At 47.1% G+C, this 25,680-nt stretch overlaps 1 protein-coding gene across 1 annotated transcript in view; it reads left to right on the top strand.

Moving 5' to 3' along the window:
- ADAMTS12 (ADAM metallopeptidase with thrombospondin type 1 motif 12) overlaps positions 1-24,389 on the top strand; it is a 208,465-nt gene extending 184,076 nt beyond the window's left edge. Inside the window, exons 20-24 of the mRNA XM_024578563.3 lie at positions 867-1,019; positions 9,364-9,540; positions 12,526-12,669; positions 18,715-18,874; positions 20,354-24,389. Of these exons, the coding sequence (XP_024434331.3) occupies positions 867-1,019; positions 9,364-9,540; positions 12,526-12,669; positions 18,715-18,874; positions 20,354-20,532 (813 nt within the window). The 3' untranslated portion in view covers positions 20,533-24,389. The remainder of the gene's footprint in view (positions 1-866; positions 1,020-9,363; positions 9,541-12,525; positions 12,670-18,714; positions 18,875-20,353) is intronic.
- Positions 24,390-25,680: the final 1,291 nt, after the last annotated feature.

The raw sequence follows: 25,680 nt of genomic DNA, 5'->3' as shown, positions 1-25,680 counted from the left end.
AGGTGCCCCCCTGCTAAACCGGAGGTATTCAAGAATTGTAAATAAATGAAACATCTTGTGAGGAATGGGCTGTACATGTGGCAAAAGGCAACTGATTCACCACCAGGGGGTCAAGTAGTGAAACGTTGTAGCCTCCTTGTAACTCCTGATGTTGTCTGAGGACCTCAGCATCGGCATCACCTGGGACCTGGGACCTAGTTAGAAATGCGTGCTCTCCAGTGCCACCCCATGCCTCCTGGGACAGAACGTGTGTTTAGCCCAGTGTCCCTGTGATGCCCATGGATACTCAAGATTAAGAAGAACAGCTGGAAGAATATCATACTGTGTTTTGGAGGCAGAAAATCCTAGTCTTACTCCTTGGGCAAGCCAAAGGTGTAAGCCTTGGTTTCCAAGCCTTGTTTTCTGTATAACAATGCCCATCTATATCACAGTTTGTGACGGAGAGGACTAACTGAGATAATGTCACTGCAGTGAGGGACGGATATGAGGTAAGAGGCAGGTGCATGGCCTGATGTCCACTTGGACAACATTGGTATGAAATGTGGCAGTTGGGCACTCAAGCCAGTATAATTTTTAAAGGGAAGCAGATTCTAATTTGCGTTGGGGTTTCCTCCCACATATGTCATGCATTCTCAGCCCTGGCTGTTTATTAGAATCACCTGGGAAATTATTTAAATTACTGACACCCACGCCCTACCAGCTGAGATTCAGATTATTTGCCTGGAGCAGGGGCCCCAGTGCTTGGGTTGCTTAAAAGCTCCAAGGGCACTTGGTGAGCAGCAGAGCCTGGAACTCCTGGCTGCAGAGTGTCAGGGGCTGTGTCTGAGGAAGTGGCACTCAGCTCCGTCTTCTGTCCCCTGCCACAGTGTTCCACCACGTGTGGGCTGGGGGCCTCCTGGCGACGCGTGGAGTGCAGCACCCAGGTGGACGCTGACTGTGCGGCCATTCAGAGGCCTGACCCCGCCAAGAGGTGCCACCTTCGTCCGTGCGCCAGCTGGAGAGTGGGCAACTGGAGCAAGGTAACTTCCCAGGCTCAGTGGTGGGGGAGGGGGTTGGGGGGGTGCTGAGGGTGGAAAGGAGGGGGGAACCAAAGTAACTTCCCAGGCTCAGTGGTGTGCAGGGGGGTGGGGGATCTTCTATAAGCATTTGCTAAAAAAGTAGGTTTCTTGCCTCCCTTCCCACCTCCCTTCTGCCTCACTTTGGTAAAATAGTGGATGAGTCCATCATAGGCATTACCGTAGACCTACTACTCTTGTGTACAATGGTCTTAGAACAAGTACAGAGATTTCTTAACCCACGTGTTCTTATTGGCCTGTCCTTTCCCTTGCCAGACAAACTGGGGGAGGGGAGAGTTAAATTTGCATAATTACCTGCTTGTCCAGGATGAAATATTATTTCTAGATTACTGAAGCTTAGCATTAGAGTGAATAATTACACATTATCTTGTGTATAATTAAATCATGGCTCAGCAGGTGCTCACAAAGCAAGTACTACGTTGAATTTGCCAGACTCAGAATAAAAAGAAATCTGAGCCATACTATAAAGGACACATGGACAAAACCAAGGGGAAGGGTGGAGGTGGGGGAGGGAGGTGGGTTCAGCTGGGGTGGGGTGGAGGGATGGGGAGAAAAGGCATATAACTGTAATTGAATAACAATAAAAATTTTTTAAAAACTTTAAAAAAAAAGAAGAATTTGGTCTTTAAAGTGTATTTCCTGTACCAATCTTTTTCTGTGATTTTATTGTCCTTGCTAATCAGGCTGTGGTTACTCATTTCTTTGTGCTGTCTGCAAAGTTCCTATAAAGGCTGTGTTGGCTTTTAGGATTAGCTAGCCTTGGTGCTTTGGGGCACTAACAAGGACCAGCAGGTCTGTCACCCTGGATGGGGCGGAGCCTGCCCCTGGGGGATTCACCCAGGCTGTAAGACTCTGGTCAGTGGTGGGTTGAGAGCCACCTGGCAGGAGGCAGCTCAGAGGTGGGAGCATGCATACACCCGTTTGCCAAGCAAGCCCAACCCTAGGATGCCCATCAGGCCCCTGTCTTCTCTCTGGGCAGCCAGTTTCCCTGCACAGCCTTGACACAGAAGGGAGAAGGAGCTACCCAGAAGTTTGGCGGGGCTGGAGTCCTCATATAGGGAGAGCTCATGTCTTCCGACATGCAGCGCTGCGAGGTGTCTCCCAGGACATCTCTGGTTCCTGTGGTGGCCTTGCATGGCAGACAGAGGGTAGGATGTCGTGTATCTACTCTAGGCTGCATTTCCCAGAGCGGGGCTCTGATCTTTGGGAGGAGAGGGGAAGTGGGACGAGTCCCTGAGAAAATTACTGGGCTTTTCTTTGTCCACCCCCCACACACCCACCTCCATCCCGCCAACCTCCCTTTCTCTGTTTGCGCACCATTGTTCTTTCAGGGATGAATGCTGGTTCTTGTTTCTTTCTCTGCCAAAGCATAACAAACGCAGGGGCCAACATGGACTAAATGCCTGGCTATAAGTTCTCTTCAATACCCAGAAAAATCTCCAGACACCTCTTCTATCTCTGAGCAAGTCCTGACAGCCCACTTTGCCATCACCGGCACTAATTCTTTCTGTGGAAATGACATGGCCCCTAATGAGGCAGATGCGTGAAATAACTCATGCTTTGCAGAGGTTGCTTCAGTTAAAATCCTAGGAATTCTAGCTGGTGTAAAACCCTGAGTGGGAGGCCTGGAAGCCCTTCTCTGGGGCCCGACCCCCTACAGAAAGCCCTGCTCAGCCCCTGCATCCCTTCCCTGGGTCTCTGGTCTCCTCTCCCTTGTGGCTGGGAGGGTGGCAGGTACTATTAACCCCTACAGCACCCCTGGTGGTTCTGTAGAAGATGTGACTCGCCATCAGGTTCTGCCAGAGTGTGGTCAGCACCACAGCTGGAATCTAATCCTCCACGTTACCCAGTCCTATCAATAAAGAAAATGTCTCTCTCTTTTCTTTTTCCAGGATAATAGACAAACCTCATGTCGGGGATACTGTTTAACTACTAATAGTCAATTGCACCAACGTTTGTTTTTTTCTGACTCTCATTATGGATATTGCATACATGACTCTTTGTTTCCTGGGAATGTTGGTTTAGATTTTACCTTAACTTTTGATGATGAGGAGAGACTCTGTTTCGACTCCCACGTCACTAACCAGGTCATAGGGACTTCTGAAGTGGGCATCATGCATAGGAAAAGTTCAAGGGCCTTTTTAGTTTCACTCCCATCAGGAGTTGGAAGCTCACTCAGGGGCAAACCTCCAAAACCTAGAGTAGGAAAGCGGACCCCTAGTTTTGCCGTAAATATCCAAAGGGTTTAGATTCTTCCAAGTTGACAAGTTTGCTTTAAAAAAAGTTTTTTTTCTAATCCTCACTTGAGGATATGTTCACTGATGAGAGAGAGAGAGAGAGAGAGAGAGAGAGAGAGAGAGAGAGAGAGAAACATCAATAGGAGAGAGAAACACTAATCAGTTGCCTCCTGTACATGCCCTGACCAGGGACTGAACCTGCAACCTTTTGGTTTATGGGACAATTCTCCAACCAACTGAGCCACACCAACCAGGGCACACATTTGCCTTTTTACAGATACTTTCTCAGAGGGAAGAATTCTAATTTTGCCTTGAACCTTCTGCATTATCCCACCGACCTCTACCCCAGATCCAGGGACACTTTAATTCTCATAGGATGACAGGGCAGGCTGTGCCTCACGGGCACCCACCAGCATCGCCCCTGGGGACTGCAGGTTACACCCCCCCCACCCCCAGTAGCTCTCCACTTCAGTCTGAGGTGTAGTTGTTTTACTGGCTTGTATCTCTGGCACCACTCGGGGCCTTGCTGAAAAGCCTGCTCCAACCGCTGTGGACGTTTTCTCTTATGTGACACAAGAGTGAGACCTCACACTCGCATCTCTAGCTTTTCAAGGAACAGAAGTAGTTTTTTCAGAATGGCTTGTTCCTCTTGATGCATTAATGGGTCCAGAACCAACTCAAGGTCATAGTCCTCAGGTTTGTCCCAGAGACAGACTTGGGAAAAAGTAGTTCTGCAGAATCGAATCCTAGAAGCAGCACTGGGCTGGGGATCTGACACATCTGGGTTGGCGCCCCCCACTCCCAACTTGGTCACTGACCAGCGTGTGACACTGGTCCACTCATCTAACCCCTTAGGAGCTTTAGTTTACTCACCTCTGAAAAATGAAGTGGAGAGTAGTGCCTCTGCTTACCTCACAGGGTTGTTAGAAGGATCCAGAGAGAGAGTTGAAACAACTCTGTGAGTGGTAAAGACTGTTCAGGTGAACCCTGGGCAAACCGAGCTCTCCATAAAGATCAGGACAGGCTATCACATGTTTCCTAACCTCTGGCTTCCGGGGGCAGAAGGCCTGTGGACAGGCGACAGTGGAGTAAGTCCTGTCAGCCGAGTGACTGGCTCAAGCAGGCGTCCTCCCCAGTCCTAAGCAGACAAGGTGCTCAAAGTGTCTGTGAACTTCAGAGGACTTGACCTACCTTGGGCGCTGGCATTTGCCAAATACCACCGTGCACCCAGCCTTACATGGGATCTGTAGATAAACAATTGAATTTTCACCTACCACAGAACATTCTTCACAATTAATTCCTTTTGTTTTGAGGAAACGAAAGCTTGGAGTGTTTATATCACTAACACTTGATCACAAAGCTGGTTGTAAATACTCTCAGCTTAAGAAACCATTGCCTGGGGGATGAGTCGTCAATTTAATTACAGCTTTTCGGAAAGAAAGGGAGACCACACGATAAACACGCGCCTCAGCTGTAAGACACGTGGCAACTCAGAACTAACATTTGTATGGGACCTGCGATCCCTGTGGTGGCAGAAGTGCACTAAGTGACACAGCCGAGCTTGAAAACCCCTCGGTCGGTTTGACGCCAAAGCTGCGTGTCGCTCACAGCTCCCGCACGCCCCCCTGGCACGTTTTGCCTGCACCTTCTGAAGTTTTTTAAACTGGTGGCTCGACAGTCTGTTTATTATCTTTCTGAGAATGAGTTCTGCCCTTTTCACGGTTAAAGCTAAGAGATCTTGATTATTTCTGACATGAATTAGAAATACGTTTACATTTTTCTCTTGGAGTGTTCTGTCTTCCCACCTCGGTAGTGTTGCAACTTTATTTTAGTGGCGGTTGACTTTGTTTTCTGTCGCTTTGCTGGAAAATAGAGATAGTGGCAGCTTTTCCTTATGACCTTGGGTTTCATGTGCTTGCTAATATGTTTGCACATATTGCTAGTCTTTCTGTCTGATTCTCCTTCTTGTCTCCATGTTTATTGGATTTTACAGGTTGTTGATGACAGAGCTACATCGTTTTAGATGTGAATTTTTACAACTGAATTAAATAGGAAAAGAGCCATTGTCTTACTAAATACAAACAGTCCCCAGCTTTTATACATAACATGTTCCCAGGAACATAAAGTCCAATGTGCAAAAGTCAAGACAGAATTGCAGGCTATAGGGGAGCTTCCGTCCGCAGAAAGCAAGAGTTGAGCAGCAGGAAGGTGGGTCGTATACGGAGAATCACTGCATTTATTTTACTCTTGATATAATTTGTTGTATGTCTGAACTATCGTTCTGTCTTGATACCCCTGAGGGCTTCAGATTAAGGGATCCCTAAAGAGGAATTCCAATTGAATAGAAGCCTTTGGGGCCCCAGGAAGCATGAACCCAAGAACCCTCTAGTTGAGGGCAGATGTCCAGACCAGATGGCCCCCCACGATGGCTCCACCGCTCTCGATCTCGGCCCATCCCACCTTCTGCTCTCACATTCTGATCAACTCGCTGTTCCTGAACAAGCCTTGTCATTCCGTAGCACCGTGCTTCTGTGTGTGCGGTTCTGTCCACCTTGAATGTCTCCCACCCTGTTTTGCCAGCTGATGGGCATCTGCTCATATAATTCAGCTCAAGCCTTGGGTCCTTTATTCAAGCCTTTTCTGACCTTGTCAGGGAAATTGACCACGTCCTCCGTTGTGCCCTCACTAGATCGTGGACAACTTATGACATAAACCCTTTATTACTTCTGCTCATTTATGAAACTTTTCCCTGCTGCTAGATTGGGATTCCGAGCCTGGAATATAACAAGTGCCCGACAACTGGGAGGAAGGAACTGGGCCGGGGGGCGGGGGAGGTTTGCGGGGAACGGATGGAATGATGAATTTTGGTGCTGTTCAACATAGAATTTTTGGAATGCGTTATTTGATCTTAAGGGTTTTAGGAATCTGTTTAGCATAAGGAAAGGAGCAGAAAAGAATTCTTTCTGTAACCTGGCTTAGTATTTGGCATGCAACTTGGAGAGCAGGAGAGTATTCTTAAATCAAAACAGAGTACAAGTCTAGTGATCCCATACACTTACACCACTCCAGAGTGTCAGAACAGGTTAACCCTCTGCCTTATCCTCCTCCTAATACCAATGGGGAGACAGAGCTCAGGGAAGTGATTGGTCCACAGTTATGCAGCCTGTTGGTGTCAGGGTCATAACTGCGTGCAGCCTCCTGCTCTCCCGATCCGACGTTCCTTAATGTCACTATACTCTTCCGAAGGTGCTGTGTGCATTTCATATGTCAAAAACAACACGGGAGAAATCACTGTGGTTCCTGTTTATGTCTGCCAGTGGCTGCTGTATGCTAGGGGTGTTTTCATTCTCCCTCCGTCTGGTTTGCAGTCGCTCTCAGTTAAACAAACTGATGCGGTAGCTGGAAAATGATTAGACCTGTTTGGTCACAACAGCGCCGTGAGCCAGGCTCTCTGCTCCCATTAGTCTGGCTCCTGTCCTCAGTCTGGCCCACAGGTTAGGAAACGTGAATACAAATGACCCTCCTGTAGGGCAACGAGGAAATCAGTATTAACAATTGGCCTTCAGCACACAAAGGTAAAACAGTGTCCGGAGTGGAGCGATTTAATGTCCTGCCCCCACCCTCGTGCTGACTGAATCAAAGGACTTTTTGAAAGTGGAATAGAAAAGTCATAGCTTTAGTGCGTGTCTTCCCTTATTACTTAGTTCAGCATATTAACACACTCCATTTTTCATTGAACCGGAACCCCCTCTTTACAAAAGGGTAATGCTATTTTGAAATTGAAGAATGTCAGATTATAGAACATAAGAAAATAAAACCCCCTTTTATACTTAAGTCTTATAAAATATCCTCTTCCTAGTGAAGAGCGTTCTTGTCTGAACCATGTGCTACTTCCCAGCAGTCTGTTTGCCAGACAAATGGCTGCTTTGTGTGGAAATTATGAGCCTGCTTCCTCATTTCTTTTGTGGCTGATTTTAAGTTGGCAGTTGATTTTTTCTCTGTGTACTTACAGCACAGCAGGAAAATGAAGTCCCTAATTGTTTGAGGGGGGAGGGCTGTCTTTCAAGTGCTGCTGCTTTCTGAGAGGCTACCCCCGCGGGTGTATGGAAACATTAGAGCATCAGCCTGCCCCCCTATTGCCCTGGCCCACACCTTGCCTTGTTGCAGCCCAAGGACTGAAGCCAGGTGCTTTGGTGCCGTCTTGTCTGGTGGCAGAAGGAGAGGGGGTGGTGTCTTGGGATCTACCTCTACTGAAAGGTTATGAGGCATTTTTTTTCCCAACTACAACCCTACAATTATGACTAGTCCACCATGGCCAGAAAGTGTGATTTTTTACTCAGTAGAGAGGAGGCCTCATGAAATTGTCCCTTGCAGCCATGGGCCCCCTTTGGGAGGGCTGCATTTTCTCGACCAAGACTGCAATGAAGTGGTGGCTGAAAGGGTTAAGAGGGTAAGGGAAGGTGTCCTACATCCCTGCGGTAATCGCACACCTCTGTAGCCCGCTGGCAGCCCCGCTGGCTGCCCTTCCCTCGGAGTTCATACCTTCATTCCGGAGGTCTGTGTGAGGTTTGTACGGACCCTTTCTGCTGCTCCCGGCACCGTGCTAAGTGCTTGGGACACGTTGGTGACCGGGGCAGGTAGGGTTCCAACTTCATGGCAGTGAGAGTCTAGCAGAAGGAGGGACACAATAAGTCAGTTTGTTCCACAATTCCTGTCCCTGCAACAGAAACTGGAAGGATCTGAGGTAAATAAGAGGGAAAGCTTCCTTAGGTGTTCGAGGTATTCAGGGTATTCAAGCAAGGCTTCTCTGGGGTTGCGGGGGCAGGGTGGGTGACACTGAAGCCCAGGCCTAAAGGGAGAGCAGTGGCTGGTGGGTGAAGTGCAGGAGGAACATTCAGGACATAACAGAGAAGCACAGGAGTCTGCCTCTACCTCACCTGCCTCAGGTCCCCATCTGAGTGTGGGCAGTGACCAGACAGGCCAGGCCCGGACTGGCCAGGAGAGACGAGGATGCGGCAGCAGGACAAGCTGAAGGGCATCGGCAGGTAGTAACATTCTGAACAGACTGGAGACCAAGTCTTAGAGGCTCAAGTGGTCATCAGATATTTAGACGGGGGACGGAGTCACTTCCAAAGTCCAAGAGGTCAGACAGCAAATGGGAGTAGTCCGGAATAGGCCAGCAAACTCTGATTGTAGGGGACTGTGGTTTGTCCATGTTTATTATGACCTGAAGGGAGTTACCAGCCGCAGATGGACCACGCCCTTTACTGAGACAGAGCGGGGTGAAGGGGCTGCCACCCAGAAGTGGGCACCTGGGAAGAGGGGTACTGAGGAGGGCCTCTGTCACGGCTTTCAGGGGGCGTGTGCTGAGAAAACTCTGTGACGGCACCTGTATGAGGGAGGATGGGGTTGGGGACAAGGACAGGGTTTGCTCAGTTTGGCGAGTCAAATCCCTGAGCAGTTACTCAATTTACGTCTCTCAGCACAGACCCTTCACTGGAGAAAGCATAGCCTATCTTTCCTTCAGAGTCCCTGAGAGGCAGGTTTGTGGCAGGAGTTGGAGGGGGATGTGGATGTGGCTTGTCAGAGAGGGTCCCCTTGTGGACAGTCTGGTCACCTAGAATGAAGACAGACATCAGAGGGAACCGCTGCCCACTGAGACAGACACTGTGCCAGCAGGGACCCCCACCCCGGGGTCTGTAGTCTTCACGACAGCCCCAGGAGGGAGCAGTTGTGACCCCACTTTACCGACAAGACATCTGAGGCTCAGAACGTGTCTGTGACTTGCCCAAGTGCTTGTGACCAGTGAGTGAAGAATGGGACACCCGCCCAGTTCTCTCAGACAGCGGACCCTCACCCTCCCACACCTCCGTTTTTAACACTCAGGGAGCTCGGTCTCTGGGAGCAGCTTGAGGGACCCCTTCTCTGCAGCGTGTGAGGGAGAACACTTCCCTTGACAGAAAGCCAAGCCTCCTCGTGACTGCAAGTCCCAGGGCTCTGTGGAACCTCCAGGGACTCAGGTCTCCCCTTTCCTCTTGCTCCCCACACAGTGTTCCAGGAACTGCAGCGGCGGCTTCCAGGTCCGGGAGGTTCAGTGTGAGGAGAGCCGGGACCACAGGAGCCTGAGGCCGTTCCACTGCCAGTCCCTGGCCGGCCTTCCTCCCCCTCTGAGCAAGAGCTGTAACCCGCAGCCCTGCGAGGACTGGCGGGTGGAGCCCTGGAGCCAGGTACAGTCCACAGCCCACTGTCAGCACAGCCCGGCCAGTGTGCATGTCTGTGTGTGTGTCACCGGGGGAGGCCTGGCCTGTGTCCTGCCACCAACTGGCCTCCACTCAGGGACCCAACACCGGGGGAGGCTGAGCCGGTCAACAACTTGAAGACTGTGTCCTGTGGTTTCCACTGGGACCAGTCAGTGTCTTCATTAAGGACTGAGTCTCCCCAGGGAGGTGCAGGGGAGTTGGGGTTCCTCGTCGGGAGATGTACATGGACCACTTTGATGACAGCCATTTACATCAGAGCCTCCCATGCCTCTTGTAGGCTTTGTAATCCGGCTGGGGAAACAGATCCTCTCCACACTCAGTCTAGTACAGGTCCCGCCTCCCAGTGAAATGCCCAGACCGTTGCACAGATAAAAAGCGTGTGTGTGTGTGTCTGTGTGTGCATTTGTTTGGGTCCATGTCCTCTGTTTTGTGAGGGCCCAGAGCCTGCTGGGTCTTTGTCCTGCCCCAACCCATGAAAACAAGGTCACCATTCTTTGGTAAAGTGTGATGATCTAACCTGCCAATAGGCAACTGTCTCAGGAGATAAAAATACTAGTCCCCAATACCTCCGTGCATGGTGGGAAAAAGAGAACAAAAGAACCCAGCATATCTTGAGGGTGTCCGAGAGCTAGGCGTTTTACCTGCAGTACCTGGTTTAACTCTCACAGCAGCCTGGATCGGAGGCGTCGTTAACTCCATTTTATGGTGAAGACTGAGACTTACCTGAGTTCGCACATATGAAAGTAAATTGGGGGAGTACTGATTCAGGCCTAAGGCAGATTCCAGTGCCTGTACTCTTTCTGCTGCAGGCCTTAGCCCAGTGGGCACTGAGCAAAGAGCGGGCTGCGGAAAAAGAGTGAATGAAGAACAGTTTTGGAGGAAGCTACCATGGGCCAGGGAGGGAAAGGCAGCAAAAACAACTGTAGGATGTGGAGTTCGGGTCACACTGTGGAAGACTGAGTCACCTAAAGCTACCAAGTGCCTACTGGGCCAAATAGCCACACCAATTTCTAAACCTCTGGGCCAATAGCTGGTGTTTCCTGGGGCAGCAGCCACCCCTGTCCCCTCTTTCTCCTCCTTCTTGCCCAGCTCTGCAGAACATGAAGTACCTGCTGTCCCATGCTCTGGGCTTAGGCCTCCGAGCGCTCGTGTTCGCTGAGCCTGATGATGGCTTCCAGAACCCTGGAGTTTGCAGAGGAGCTTCGATTGCCTTGTCAGGGAAATGGCATTTGTGGGTTCCCAAAGATGAGCAGTTATGGTTATGCAAAAGAGGTATCCTTTATACTTCCTCAGCAGCTCCTGCGAGCCCCGGTCACGAGCCTGTTCTTGGAACAGTGTTCCCGGAAGGCCTCCTACCACCCTCCTTTGTACACTTCTCTGTTCCGAGCAAACCATAACGTTGGAAGTCTTCCCTCTGAGGCCCCGAGCAGTGGAGACGGAAAATGCAAAGGCCAGTTGGGTGTATCCTTGGAGCTGTCGGGGCACTAACATGTTGAGGCGCTTTCCCTGAGCCCCCACGATGCTGCTCTGTCTACACGCAGTGTCTCCTGCCACATGGGGATGCCACGGGCCCCTTCAGTGCATGGAGCCAGCACAGACTGTTGCGTGAAAGATGCCTCTCAGCTGTGGGAAGAATGTCTGCTCTCCAGCGGGTCTCAAACTTTCTTGCCTCAGAATCACCTAGAGGGTTTGTTACCACACAGGTGTCTGGACTGCCCCGCCCCCCACCAGAGTCTCCTATTCAGGGGCCTAGGGTGGGGCTTTAAAATTTGCATTTCTAACAAGTATCCAGAAGCTGCTGGAGCTGCTGATCTGGAGACCACTCTTCAAGGACCACTGGTTTATATCTTCTTCATCTCTTTTTCCTGGAGAGGACTCACCAGGCGGTCCCAAATCTGTCTGTACATGTTAGGTATACCCAAGGGTCCCGATTATGGGATTCCTCTCCTCATGTAATTAAAAACAGAGTGAATAAATGGGAAAAAAGTCCAGCTGACTCTCAAAGTTGGAATGTTGTGAAAGCAACAGGTTGACTTTTTATTGAGCATAAAGGGTTAATTGTGCATCATTTCCATTTCCTGTGGTACCCGATTGATGGGCACGGTGTTGACAACATAGTCGTTTTGTGGTGGTTGCTGTTACCGTGCCCTAATTGAGATTTCTCAAAGCACTGAGCTTTTTCAAAGTACTCAACATGCCTTTCAAAACTTTTTGGTGAATTATTTAATTTCCTCCTAGAAACTTCAGGAAGATGAGACGATATATCTTAAACATGATTTTAGTGAGCAAAAACCTGCCACATTTTAGCATCGAGCCCCTTCGGGAACCCAACTTGTCATTTCAGATTGATTTTGTGAGCTTTGCATCAGAGCCCTGGGCAAACCTGCCAGTTTCCCCATTCCGAATACAGACAATTTAATTCTCAGCTTTATGTTATGGGAAAGGAAGGCTGAATCCCATTGTAACAGGAAAGGAACAAAATTGCATTGCAAATGTGTGCTCCCCACTTAGGCTGTCAGAGCTCATCATAAAGAAGTCTCTATTTTACATTTTGGTTTCCAGACTCTGGTGCCAGAAGGCGAAACACAAACAACAATGGCCATCCTGGGATGATGACTCAATTAGATTTTTGAGCAGGATTCCTTCTGTTTGACCTGTTATTTGACGTTGAACTCTTTGGCATCTTCTGCTTTTTTCTCCTGCTCCTGTCCTCAGAATGTCCTTTGTCAGCCTCCTCCCTTCTCTTTATTTCTGTCCCCACTGTCATCTGAAACAGCTGAGTGGCCGTGCATGGTAAGGGAGCCAAAACGGCTGCTGCAGGTTCCAGTGCAGGTGCCAGCGTCCTTGTAACGCTGGGCACTGACCACAAACACGATGGTTCAAAACCCTTCCCTCATCACTGCAGACGTCTCCCTGTGAGTTTTTCCTGACCTCGTCCCTGTCCTGTGTCAGTGCTCCAGGTCCTGTGGAGGCGGAGTGCAGGAGAGAGCAGTGGCTTGTCCGAGGGGCCTCTGCGATCCCATGAAGAAGCCCGTGTCCACTGCACCCTGCAACGGGCACGCCTGCTGTCACTGGGCCACTGGGACCTGGGACCCGGTAAGAGTCAGCTATGTGCTCTTCAACTTAGTCTTTTAAAAAAGTATTTGTTTCCTTTTGATTTCAAAAGTAATGTGTATATTCATTGTAAGTGTTCAACGTATCCGTGGATTCACAGTGTGTTTCTGTCTGTTCTAGTTCCAGTTCTCTCCCACTGTCCGATAGACCCCTGAGTCTGCTGAAATTCACTCATAGCTGACACGGTGGTCAAGTTTACTGTCTTGGGTTCAAAAGAGAAAAAGACCAAAGACTTTCAAAAGATAAAAGATCGAATACCAAAATTTTCCCAGAGGTGCAAAGCCTAAGGAAGGGCAATTTGGGGCCAGAACATCTTAGAGCCTCTGACTTTCAGAGCAAATGGGAATTGCAAGCACCCTGAAGTTTGAGGCCAAGCCTGACTTAGTGAGTTCCGGGTCTCTCGTTGTCCACAGGTTAATTTGACAGGCGAACAGCCAGTGTGATGGAGAGACAGGTAAAATAATTAAACTATAAATGAGGGAAAGATTTATTATTAGAGTTCATTTATTATATAAATAAAACTACCAGTTTATTGATAAAAGTATTAAAATTAATAAAATTCTTGCATGAGATTCAGCCATCACTATAACTTGCCTTATCCTGGATAGTCTAGAAAATCAAAACTTGAGGCAAAATTGATCCCTTTATTAGGAAATACAATACCGGGGAAGCAGTTGTGATTAAAAAAGGGGGCGGGGAGGAGGCAGGGAAGGGGAGGATCAGACACGTGATGGTACATTAGCAGCCTGACCATTCTTGGTATCAGGAGCAGTTGATTACTCGTTCTAGAAGGTCTTATGTCAATACAAGTTGCATGAACCACTCACTGCCTCTTAGGGCAGTTTGTCCAGGGGCAGGGAGAGAGAAGTCTACTGGCTTCTGTCTCCCAGCACTGGCCTCCCCTCAGACGGCCAGTACTAGTACCCTCATCGTCCTGGGCTAGTCTCGTGTGGGCAGGTGATACTGTGTGGCATGTCTCACTGGCAGCAAGAAAGCCCAGTCGGGAGGTGAGAGGCACACCATTTGGGCACGAGGTACGGCCCAATGGGCCGTGCTTCCATGAAGTTGGTTACCATCTCAACTGGGAAAGGTCAAGTGTCCAGCTGGGAAAGGGGCCCAGAGGCCCTGATATACTGACCCCCTCAACTATAAGTAGTTTTGAAAGTAGCTTGTTCTTATGTCGGTGTATTTTGATGGTTATAACAAAGGCCAGTGCAGTACTTTGCCAGATATTGTCCCCCAGATATTTTGAGGTCGCTATATTCTTCTTAGCAGGTTTCATTGTTCACAGCTGTATAGGTGCCCCAGCACTCCCATGAAGAGTTCAGGTACTGGCATGTACTATATTTTCTTTTGGCTTTTATTGTATTGTTATTTTCACTGATCATTCTTCTCATACATGTGCCTTTTTTACCTGGAACATATTATTTTTCTTTTTTTATTAAATGTATTGGAGTAATATTGGTTAAGAACTTTAAATGAATTTCAGGGACACAACTTTATAATATGACATTTGTACACTCTGTTGTGGGCTCCCCACCCCACGTGTAGTCTCCTTCCACCACCGTATGCCTGACCCCATTACCCTCTTCGTCTCCCCCACCCTTCCCCCCGGTAGCCTCTGTTGTCTGTATGTATAGTTTGTTTTTCCTGTGTTACTTTTGGTTTCCACCCAGCACCTAAATGAACTCATACAGTCCTTGTCCTTTCCCTCTAACTTAGCACATCCTTGAGCTCCCTCCGTGTTGTTGCAAATGGCAGCACTTCGTTTTATTTTGGCTGAGCAGTTCTCCACTGTACGTATGCGCCACATCCCCTCTACCGGGTCCTCTGTCAGAGGACACCTAGCTTGTTTCCACGTCTTGGGTATTGTAAATAATTCTGCGATGAACATAGGGGTACCTGTATCTTTATGAATACGTATTTTCAGATTTTTTAGATGGATAGCAAGAAGAGGGACTGCAGAGTCCTATGGTAGCTCTATTATTAATTTTTTGAGGAACCTCCACACTATTTTCCATAGAGGTTGCACCAATTTACATTTTCCCCAGCAGTGCACCAGGGCTCCCTTTCCACCATGTCCTCTCCAACACCTGTCTTATTGATAACAGCCACTCTAGCAGGTGTGAGGCGGTATCTCTTGTGATTGTGATTTTCATTTCCCTTGTAACTAGTGATGTTGGGCATCTTTTCACCTCTCTGTTGGCCATCTGTGTGTATTCCTTGGATAAGCATCTATTTAGGTCCTCTGCCCATTTTTAATCAGATTGTTTTTTGTTGAGTTATATGAGTTCTTTATATATTTTGGATATTAGCCCTTTATTGGAAGTATCATTTCCAGATATCTTCTCCAATTTGGTTGCTTTTTTGCTTTGTTAATCATTTCTTTTGCTCTGCAGAAGCTTTTTAGTTTGACATAATTCCATTCATTTATTTTTGCTTTTACTTTTCCTTGTCTTTAGGGTTAAGTTCACAAAAAACCCTCAAGATCAAGGTCCAAACTTCAGTTCCTATGTTTTCTTTTGTGTGTGTTATTTGTTCAAGTATTTAATCCATTTTCAGTTAACTTTTGTGTGTGGTGTCAGGTAGCAGGCTCATTCCTTTCTTTTGCATGTAACTTTCTAGTTTTCCCAGCACCATTTGTTGAAGAGACTTTACTTTCCCTATTTTGTGCTTTTGGCTTCTTTGTCAGAAATTAGTTGCCTATGTAAGTGTGAGTTTATTACCTAATTCTCAATTCTGTCCCATTAGTCTCTGTGTCTGTTTTTCTGTCAACACCATACTGTTTTTATTACTGTAGCTTGGTAATATAGTTTGAAATCAGGGAATGTGAAACCTCTGGCTTTGTTCTTTTTTTCTCAGGATTGTTTTGGCTATTGGGGGTCTTTTTTGGCTCCATACAAATTTGAGGATTCTTGTTTTATTTCTGTGAAAAATCCCATTGGAATTTTGATAGTGATTTTATTAAATCTTTATATTGCTTTAGGTAATATGGCAGTTTTAACCATATTAATTCTTCTAATCAGTGAGCATGGAATATTTTTCCATTTTTCAGTGTCTTATTTAATTTCTTTTAACAATGTCTTATAGTTTTCAGTGTACAGTTCCTTCACCTCCTTTGTTAACTTTATTCCTAGGTATTTTAGTCTTTTTTTTATAATTATAAATAGGATCGCTTTCTTCATTTGTCTTTCTGATATTTTGTTGTTAGTATATGTAAACACAAGTCTTTGTATATTGATTTTGTATCCTGCAACTTTACTGTATTTGCTCATTGTTTCTAATAGTTTGGGAGGGGGTGGAGACTTTCGGATTTAATATATGTAGAATTATGCCATCTGCACATAGTGACAGTTTTACTTCTACATTCCCAGTTTGAATGCCTTTATTTCTTTTTCTTGCTTAATTTCTCCAGCTAGGACTTCCAGTACTATGTTGAATAAGTGTTGAGAGCAGCATCCTTGCGTTCTTTCTGATCTTGGAGGGAAAGCTTTCAGTTTTACACCATCAAGGATGATGGTAGCTGAGGGCTTGTCATATATATTTATTCCATTGAGGTACTTTTCTTTAATATCCACATTATTGAGCATTCTTACCTCACATGGATAGTGTGTCTTGTCAAGTGCTTTTTTGCATCTATTGATACGCTCCTGTGATTACCGTCTTTGTCTTGTTAACCTGGTGTCACACGCATCTGTGCACATCAGACCAATCTTGCGTTTGTGGAGTGAACCCCACTTGATCATGATATGTGATCCTTTTAATGTGTTGTTGTATTGGATTTGCTAGTATTTTGTTTAGGATTTTGTGTCTATGTTTATCAGAGAAACTGGCTACCTGTAATTTTCTTTTCTGTATATTGTCTTTGCCTCTTTTTGGTATCAGGATAATGTTGGCCTTGAAAGTTGAGTTGTAAGTATTCCTTCCTTTTCAAAATTTTGGAAGAGGTTAACAGGGATTGGTATTGAACTTTCGTTGGATGTTTGTTAGAATTCACCAGTGAAGCCATCTGGTCCTAGACTTCAGGGGGTTTTTTGGAGAACTTTGATTACTATTTTAATATCTTTACTAGTCATCAGTCTTCTTAGGTTTTCAACTTCTTCATAACTCACTGTAGGGAGGTTGTATATTTCTAAGAAGTTGTCCTTTTATGTCATCAAATCTGGTAGAATTAAGCCTTTTATAGTCTTCTTGTATAAACCTTTGTACTCCTGTGATGTCCTGTCTAACTTCTCTTTCATTTCTGATTTCATTTGAGTGTTCTCTCTCCTCTCCTCCGTGTGCCTAGCCAGAGGTTGTCAGTTTAATTATTTCAAAGAACCAGCTGTTGTTTCATTAATTTTTTCTATTTTTGTTCTCTATTTCATTTATTTCCACTCTGCCTTTTATGGTTTCCTTTCTTCTACTAACTTTGGGCTTCATTTGTTCTTCTTTTTGCAGTTCCTTAGGTATAATGTTAGACTGTTTATTGGGATTTTTCTTGTTTCTTGAGGCAGGCCTGTAATGCCCTTGACTTTCCTCTTATTACCCCTTTCACTGTATCCAAAAAACTTTGGTGTGCTGTATTTTTATTTTCATTTGGGTCTATGGATCTTCTGACCTCTTATTTCTTTAACACAATAATTTTTCAGTAGCATGTTGTTTAATCTCCATATATTTGTGATTTTCCAGCCTTATTCTTGAAGGGAATTTCTAGTTTCACATAGTTGTGGTTGGAAACTATGCTTGGTATGATTTGGGCCTATTGATTTTTCCAGAATTCGCCATGCAGCAGTCTTTTTTGGCCAATCAATCAATGAGGATTTATTGAACGTCAGGCTGTATTTAAGACGTAACCCAATTGCCATGCAGGACAATAAAAGAGGGACTGGCTCCTGCCCTCTGGGAGATTTTGATCGTATAAGAAATGTGATGCTAGAAGTAATAAAACTTGAAATAGAATGTAAATCGCAAAAGTATATGTGGTTCACAACAGCCAAAAGGTGGAGGCAACCCACGTGTCCATCCGTGGATGGATAAACAAAGTGTGGCACACACAGGCAATGGGGTATATTCCACCTTAAAAAAGGAATCCTGGCACATATTACAACATGGAAAAACCCTGAAGACCATAACGCTTGTTGAAATAAACAAGTCACACAGGACAAATATTGCATGATTCCACTTATGGGAGGTACCTGCCGCAGTCAGATTCATAGACACAAAACATAGGACGGTGCTTTCCAGAGTCTGGGGGCAGGGCTGGGCAGGCGGGAGAGGAGACATTATTGTTTAATGGGCACAGGGTTCCCGTCCTAGAGGAGGATGGTGGTAATGACAGCAACATGAATGTGCTGAAGGCACTGAACTGTGTACTTTAAAATGGCTCAATGTCTATTTTATATATTTTACCACAATACACAGAATTTTCAAATGCATACATATACATGGTACATCCAGACACATTTTCTGGCATCCCCAGGAATCATCTTGTCCGAGCTGCCTTCACAGGCCAGCTGCTTGCAGGCGGCCACGTCGTGACCGTCAGTGGGACCTTGTCTGTTAGAGTGGCTGGAGGCCACACGGTCCCGCTAGGCCCATCCAGATTCTCTCTCCTTTCCACCAGGGTTTGCCTCTCCCACTTCCCTTTTTATCCTACTCTTGGCTTTCTTTGGAGCTCTGTTCTCTTTCCTCACAACTGCTGTCCAGCCCCAGATCAAAATGAGTTCAGAGAAACTGCATTACTGAAGCTCCAGGGTCCAGATAGGAATTTTTTTTTTTCCATTTTACTTGTAATTCAACCTCTGTATGCATTCTACAGAGACAACAGTAAATTAAACCAAATTGAGTCCACACAATCTATAACATAGACTCTTCCTAAATTCACATCTCCAAATGATTAGTGCCTTTATTCTCTGACTCCAGCAAGGTTTCCGATAATCGAGACGTTTCCCCACTTGACCACAGTGAGTTAGAGGCGTTCTGCTGGAGCTCCTGGCTGAGTCTGGGGAAGAATTCTGACTTTCTCCATGCACCCCTCTCTTCCAGTGCACTGCTTCCTGCGGAGGTGGCTTTCAGAAGAGGACTGTCCGCTGTGTTTCCTTGGAGGATGATAAAACCGAAGATCAAGACCAATGCCTGTGTGATCATGAACCCAGACCTCCCGAATTCCAAAAATGCAACCAGCAGGCCTGCAGGAAGAGTGCTGGTGAGTGAATGGCTTTGCTCAGGGGCGAGGGGAGCTTTTCACAAATAAGGGGTCCTGTGTGACTCGATTTCTGGGTAGCTGTAGTCAGTCCCTTTTACTGAGCCGGGAGTCTTAATGCTGAAGGGGCTAGCTAGCGTCCCTGGGAGGAAGCTGTCTGACCTGGTGAGGTTTGACTCTAATTCTCCGAGTTTTCTGAAAGTGCATTCACACCGATGCCATTGCACACAGATGAGAATCACTTGTCAAAGACTTCTCAGAGACACTCCATCCTTTCTCAGAAACCCAATCCAGTACTGAATGCCTTTGCTATCAGTCTAGCACACTGTCTTAGGTTCCACAGAAACAGACTCTGAGAAGCAAATGTGTGTGCAAGGGACTCATTTAGAAAAACCTCCTGAGAAGCCCATTAAGGGAATAGGGGAAGCAAGACAGAAGAAAGAGCAAGCACAGCCAGGCTGCCATCCCAGGCACAGTCCAGGCTTCCACCTGGCCCCCCCAGGGGAGCTCCAGGGTATAAGTTATGTCTCAGTAATCTGCTCCTGAAGCCAGGGAGCTGGACTGTCATGCTCTTCAGGCATTGGCCAATGGGTAGCCCAGGGGAAGTAACTTTGCAGGCCTTTAAGGCTCTTTGCATGCAGAGATAGAGCAGCTTCAGTAGGCTGTGGGGAGTCCTCCAAAAGGGCCAGAGTCTCTGGGTGTTAGAGGCTAAAGAATGGGGACACTGGGACTTAATGTGGGGGTGAGAGGACACATAGAAGGAGGGAGATCTGAGTGGTGGAGCATGACTGTTGTCTACTGTTACAGTCAGCATTCACTTTCTAAAAGCATCCCTACTGAATGCTACATGGTCGCCTTCGTCACTGGAAGTGTGCTCAGATGCAGCCTGGAGAGGTTACGTGGCATGTTTGTGATTACACAGTGGGGTGATGTCTGAGCCAGAATGCCAAGTCGGGTCTCCCTTCCACTCTTCACGTGCTGTAACTCCTCAGAGGTGGAAAGAACCCAGCTTTGGAATCACATAACAAGGCAAATAGAAGCATCTGTCTATCTATGTGACCTTGGCAAGTTATTTGACTTTCTGAGCCTCAGTTTTCCTTTTGGGCAGGTCATCCTTCTGCACATCCCAAAGCCCCACAGGGATCATGTCTACTAACGTCCCATTGCCCAACGCGAGTCACAGAACTGAACCCGAAACGCAGAAGTAGAGCAGCATTTATGACCCACCCGGGGACTGTGGCAAGGTAGAATGTTGGACACTGCCACAGGGGCATGAAGAATCATCACTGATAGTTCAGTTTAACACAAACTCTTTGCATGGTGCCTGATACATAACAGGTTCAGTGGACGGCCACTGTTATTATGGATTGTTATGGAACCTCTCTTGGTAGCCATATAAAGTCTTCCATTATTAATAGAAGTCATGCTCATTCACTTACAAAGGATAACCTTTGGTATTTCCTTAACTTTTTTCTCCCACAGATGTGCTTTGCACCAAAGATAACCTATCAGCCAGTTTCTGCCAGACCCTGAAAACCATGCAGAAATGTTCTGTGCCCACCGTGCGGGCTCAGTGCTGCCTGTCGTGCTCCCAGACGCACGCCGTCCACACCCAAAGGCCGAGAAAGCCACAGTCGCTCAAAAGCCCCAATGCGTCCTGAGTCCAGGAGGAAGCCACCGCCACCCTAGACTGCTGCAGCCTGCTGACTGTGACCTCTTCCAACCCCAGGGGCCACCTCTTGGAGGTTTGGCTCTATGCATTTCAGGTCCCACTTGGGGTCCTAACAAAACAAAGTCCACTGTGTTCCGTTAGCCACACAATGTCCCTTGCATTAGGGTGGGTCTGTCACACTTGCTGCTCCCTGATAGCCAGGAGAATGAGGCATCTCCTGGGCTCAGCTCCTGGGAAAGGTGCTAAATTAGGCAATTCTGTGAAAAGTCTTTTTTTCACCCTTCAAAGAGAAAAAGGAAGATACCAGATTTTTCCCAGACTACCTCAAAAGTATCAGGAAACAGAGCTGCACTTATCCAAGGAACAAAGTTTCTTAGTTGACCTTGGTTGAATCATCCTCCCCACCCACCTCTGCTGGGGATGGCTGCTGTTTAAAAAATACCGTGGGAGAGCTCTTAGGAACGTTCCTTAATTCATCCAGGCGGAGGACCCCTTTCTTCACCCAGTATTCAACTAGGGAGGAAGAGAAAGTGCCGGCTGCACCCTCAGTCTGTCCCTGATCCCTGCAGACCCCGTCTCTGGGCAGAGGAAGCAGGCAGAAATTACAGGATTTAGCAAAGCTAAGGGATTCAGGTTATACAGAAGACATTTCTGAGCTGAGGATAATTTCTATGGAAATTCTTAAAAAGCAAATGAAAAGAACAGTTGACCCTTGAACAGCACGGGTTTGAACTGCATGGGTGCACTCACACACAGATTTTTTTCAACTAAGACTTGTACTGTTTTCCACCTGCAGCTGGGGGCTCGTGGATGTGGGTTAGACTCTATGCGCCGATCTGTGCCACTTTATGTAGGGCACTGGAGCATCCACGAATTTCGGTATCTGTGTGGTGGGGGGAGGGGCAGTCCTGGAACCAATACCCCACAGCTCCCAAGGGAAACTTACATTGGGGGGGGGTCAAAAGCTAAATATGTGGATTTTTGACTGCATGGGGTTTGGCACCCCTAACCCCTGCCTTGTTCAAGGGTCAACTAGACTCATATAAGAAAGGGAACGTGGGCCTTTATTCCTCCCACTTTCCCGGGACAGTTCCTTCCCTTGGCAGAAGAGCCTTTCCCTCCTCAACCTACTCCTTGCCCGCATCATCAGCTCAGGGTGAACCGTCTTTCACCACTAGGGGTTTACTCACAGCAGCTGCAAGAGCCTGGTCCCCGGCTGCACCGCCCACCCCAGCTAGAAGAAGGATGCTCCAGATTAAAATATTTCAAAGACCCAGGTAAGCTGTATTAAACACAAGAACCTAGTACAAATTTCTAGCCTGGAGAAAAACTGCTCAAAAGTGAGGTAAAGATGAACTACCCCTCCGTGCACCAGCAGTTACTTTTAAGGGCCTTTTGTTTGGGAGAAATAGGCAAGTCAGGGGGAACCCACAGAGCTGCAGTGAGAGTGAGAAGCCTTCTCCCGGGTGTTCCCACCGGTCAACAGGAGTCAGAGTAGGCTCCAGTCTCAAATTAAAGGCGAATGTCCTAGTTTGGGGTGGAGGGGGGCGCGGCATTTACATGAACTGAACCCAGAGGGAGAGGGTGGGCGGGTGAAGAAGCCCCCAGAACCAGCTCTCGACCGAAGGGAAGGCAGGGATGTGGCCTCTGTGTGACGGGCAGCACGTCTGCAGACTCATACACAGGTACAGCTAATATTCATCACAGAGAGCCAAGCCCATATCTTGAATTATCTATCCGTTCGGCAGAGTGGTGCTATTGAAACACGGTGCTCGTATCTAGATGGGGGCAGAGCTAAAATGAACGTGTAAGTACATGTGGACGTGGGGAAGTCCACAGGCATCTTCTCTTACATGTGTGATGAATGGTGTTGCTGGCCAATGCCAGGTCCATTGCTTGGATACCAGAAGCTTAAAATGGTTATGTTATGTGCTTTTTATCTTTTTCAAGCCATTAGTGTATATTGTTGTGATAAGTTTCCATGGAACACAGAACACTGGGGTTGGGATGCAATTCAGGATAGACCAGAAACAGGAGGAAAGTGGAAATATTTACCTAAAGCCAGGAAATGTATTTCTAGATAATAATTACAGTCTTGTATTCTCTGTCTTCTGATATAAACATTGCTGGCAATGACGATCTCTTGTGAAATAATAGTTTTAGAGAGAAGACGCTTCAATTGTTAGTGATGTGAGTGTAGGAGAACCTGATTTATTTCTAATGAGGCAGTTCGCAGAGACTGTCCCTGAAGTGCAGTGTAGGCTTTCGGGGGGGGGGGGGTGTTAATTTAGTAAACCGGATGGATTTAACCTGGTACTGTACTAGCATAAGGTCATGCGTGTCATCGGAGACCTGATGTGACCAGTCTTACAAAACTCAGGAACAAACTTGGCTTCCTACTGACCTCAACAAATGTAACTAGGCTGGATTTCCCAATACACAAAATGTTATTTATGTCCCATGTGGTCAAGATGGTAGAAAGGTAGGGAGAGCCTGGCCAGGTGCTTTATTTTAGGCCTTTCTCCCGTTTCTCAAAGGCAGAGTAATGGCCCCTAATCATAGACATTCACTTCCCGTATTGAGGCTGTGTTGTGAGACAGTTGCCACGTGGCATCTGTCTGTCTCCACCCCAGGATAAAGACAGCACTTGCTGTCAGAGCTGGCTGATGTGGTTGTTGCCTTGACAACCACTCAGCCTTGGGTCATCCAGGTTCTGACATGTCTCTGTGCTTATAATAAGAGAGGGGCCTTAGACTATCAGGGACCCCAGAGGCAAGAACACAGATGGTGTCCTCACCAATTCTTTGATGCTCACAGAGACCAATGTGATGTGACATTGCTGGTTTATTTCATCCATGTCCTTCCTTCCTTCCTTCCTCCCTTCCTTCCTTCCCAGCTTGAACAAGCAGCTGAGAAGTGTAGGAAGAGACACTGGACACCTGTCCCCTGTGAACCCCACAGGGCTGCCCCGGGGCCTGGTGCTCAAATACCTGACGGCCCTCAAACCCAGTTAGGTTTGCATTGGCATTCACAGTGGTAGAGTTAGCTCTTCTCTGAAAGGTGGTGGCCCAGTTTAATTCTTGAACACAAAACCGACTTCAACACCGTGAGGAAACAATATTTCAAGAGACTAAACAGTGAAACAAGAAATCATTTGGCGATGCGGACCATGGCCTCTTTGTAGGAATGACTTGTTTTATGATGGGCTTTCTGAAACAAGAGCGAACCTCCATCTTATCTCCTGACACCCAATTGGCAGAGTCATCCCAAAGTGATTCTGTCAGACATTTACTGAATGTTTTAGTAAGCTTCATCAAGTTTCTGAAATGCAACCTGAGGGGTTCATATTCTCTCAGATCATAATTTCCCAATCAATTGGCCAAAGTCCTCTAAACTCTGGAAGCTACACATTGCTACCCCGGAGACCGTGGGTCTCCGCCCCCTCCCTGCCGACTCTAAGGTGAAGTCCTGGGACAGCGTACCTGGTGCCCACCACACAGCGACTCGCTTTCAAGAGAGAGAACACGTGACGTGAACTGCCTGGTGCTACAACTCGGCCAACATGTTGGATGCTACTCCTGGTTTTTGTATTGCTAATTCAAATATTATTGATGTTATTAGCATTATTATTATTAGTTTAAGTTATATCATTTTTTTAAACATGGTTGGGAAGCACAATTCTACCTATCACTGTCCTTCAAAATGGTTGTGTGATGTAATGGCCCGATGCATTGCCTCCCTGCATCTCTGTGCTGCTTTGCCAGCCCCAGCCTCAAGGGGCGCCCTGCTGGGCTCCTCAGTATTTAAAACCAGACTGTAATCATAGCCTGCCGATGTGTGGCATCAATAAATGGCCAACTCAGCAATGTTTTTATGTGATTCATTTACCCCTGCTGCGAGATCCCACCCCCCACCACTGGTATCCTGGAGGTTAGCATCATGGAGAAGGATGCTGTCAAATTTTCCCATACTCCTTGCAGATTCCCTCCTACTTCCCTCCTAGATCTGTTTGTTACCAGATGAGTCACAACCCAGGTAAGGTAGAGAACGTAGGTCTCTCCTCATGAAGGATTATGCAACACCTGACAATCTACCACGTGATAACCTGAAGTGATGCCTAAAATTCTCCACAATACCTGATCCAGTGTATTCAGCATTACCTACGCCTCATCCAAATTATGGACATGGTACTTAAGAAAAAGCAACCCGCATCTAGAGGAATTTGTTTTGGAAATCTAATCTTTTCAAAGGTAGTGCAATGCACAGCCCGAGCAACAAGCAAAGGTAGAATTTGGACATACGGACATGGAGCCCGCTCACGGGGATGTTTAAAAGCGTTAAGGCAGGGAGCACCAGGTATCTTCAGCAGGTGATTCCTAGAATGTGGGGGGGGGCACAGATTATGGTAGAAAATGTGTTTTCAGTCAAGAAGACACCACAGAGGATCATGGACACCTCCCTGATGGTACCTTCGGAACTCCTCTCTGTGACTACTCAGTAAATCACGTTCTATAGAGCTCAGCTCAAGTGCTGCTTCCTGAGGAAGCCCATACTTTCCCTGCCAGAAAGTCGCGGCCCTTCTCTGCTCCTTCTTTACCTTGTCCACTTTCCTCTAGAGGGGTTCTTAAAGGTGATTTTTGTCCCCCTGGAGACATTTTCGGCTTTACAACTGGTGGGGGTGGAGGGAGTGCTTCTGACATCTAGTGGGTAGAGGCCAGGGACGCCGATAACATCCTGCAGATGGCTCCTCCCCATGACAGAGAGTCAGCTGGCTCAACATGTCAGAGCTCCTGAAGTTGAGAAACTGCAGCAGAACAAGGATCATCTTGGAATGAGGAGCAGGGTTCTGGCATTGGTAAAACTCAGCTCAGCCCAAAATTCAGACCTCAGAAAAGGACTGAAGAGGAAAAATGATATATCAGGATTCAAAACACATCAGCTTGGTAAAAGCATCTTAATGTTGGAAAGGAGGGATGACAACTCCAAAAGAGTCTTGGACCAGCCCCTGGGGGCCCAGGTCTCCAAACCCGAGAGCCAGAGGCCATGAACCAAAGCAAGCAAAGGGAAAAAGTGACATGTTGGAGGATTGGAATAAACCTCCAAGTGATGTTTCTAACCAAACAATAGACATAATTAG

This window comes from Desmodus rotundus, chromosome 1 (genome assembly GCF_022682495.2).
Source record: "Desmodus rotundus isolate HL8 chromosome 1, HLdesRot8A.1, whole genome shotgun sequence".
Taxonomy (NCBI): domain Eukaryota; kingdom Metazoa; phylum Chordata; class Mammalia; order Chiroptera; family Phyllostomidae; genus Desmodus; species Desmodus rotundus.
Note: the sequence above shows the minus strand (reverse complement) of the source record. Positions and strands in the feature narration are given on the sequence as shown.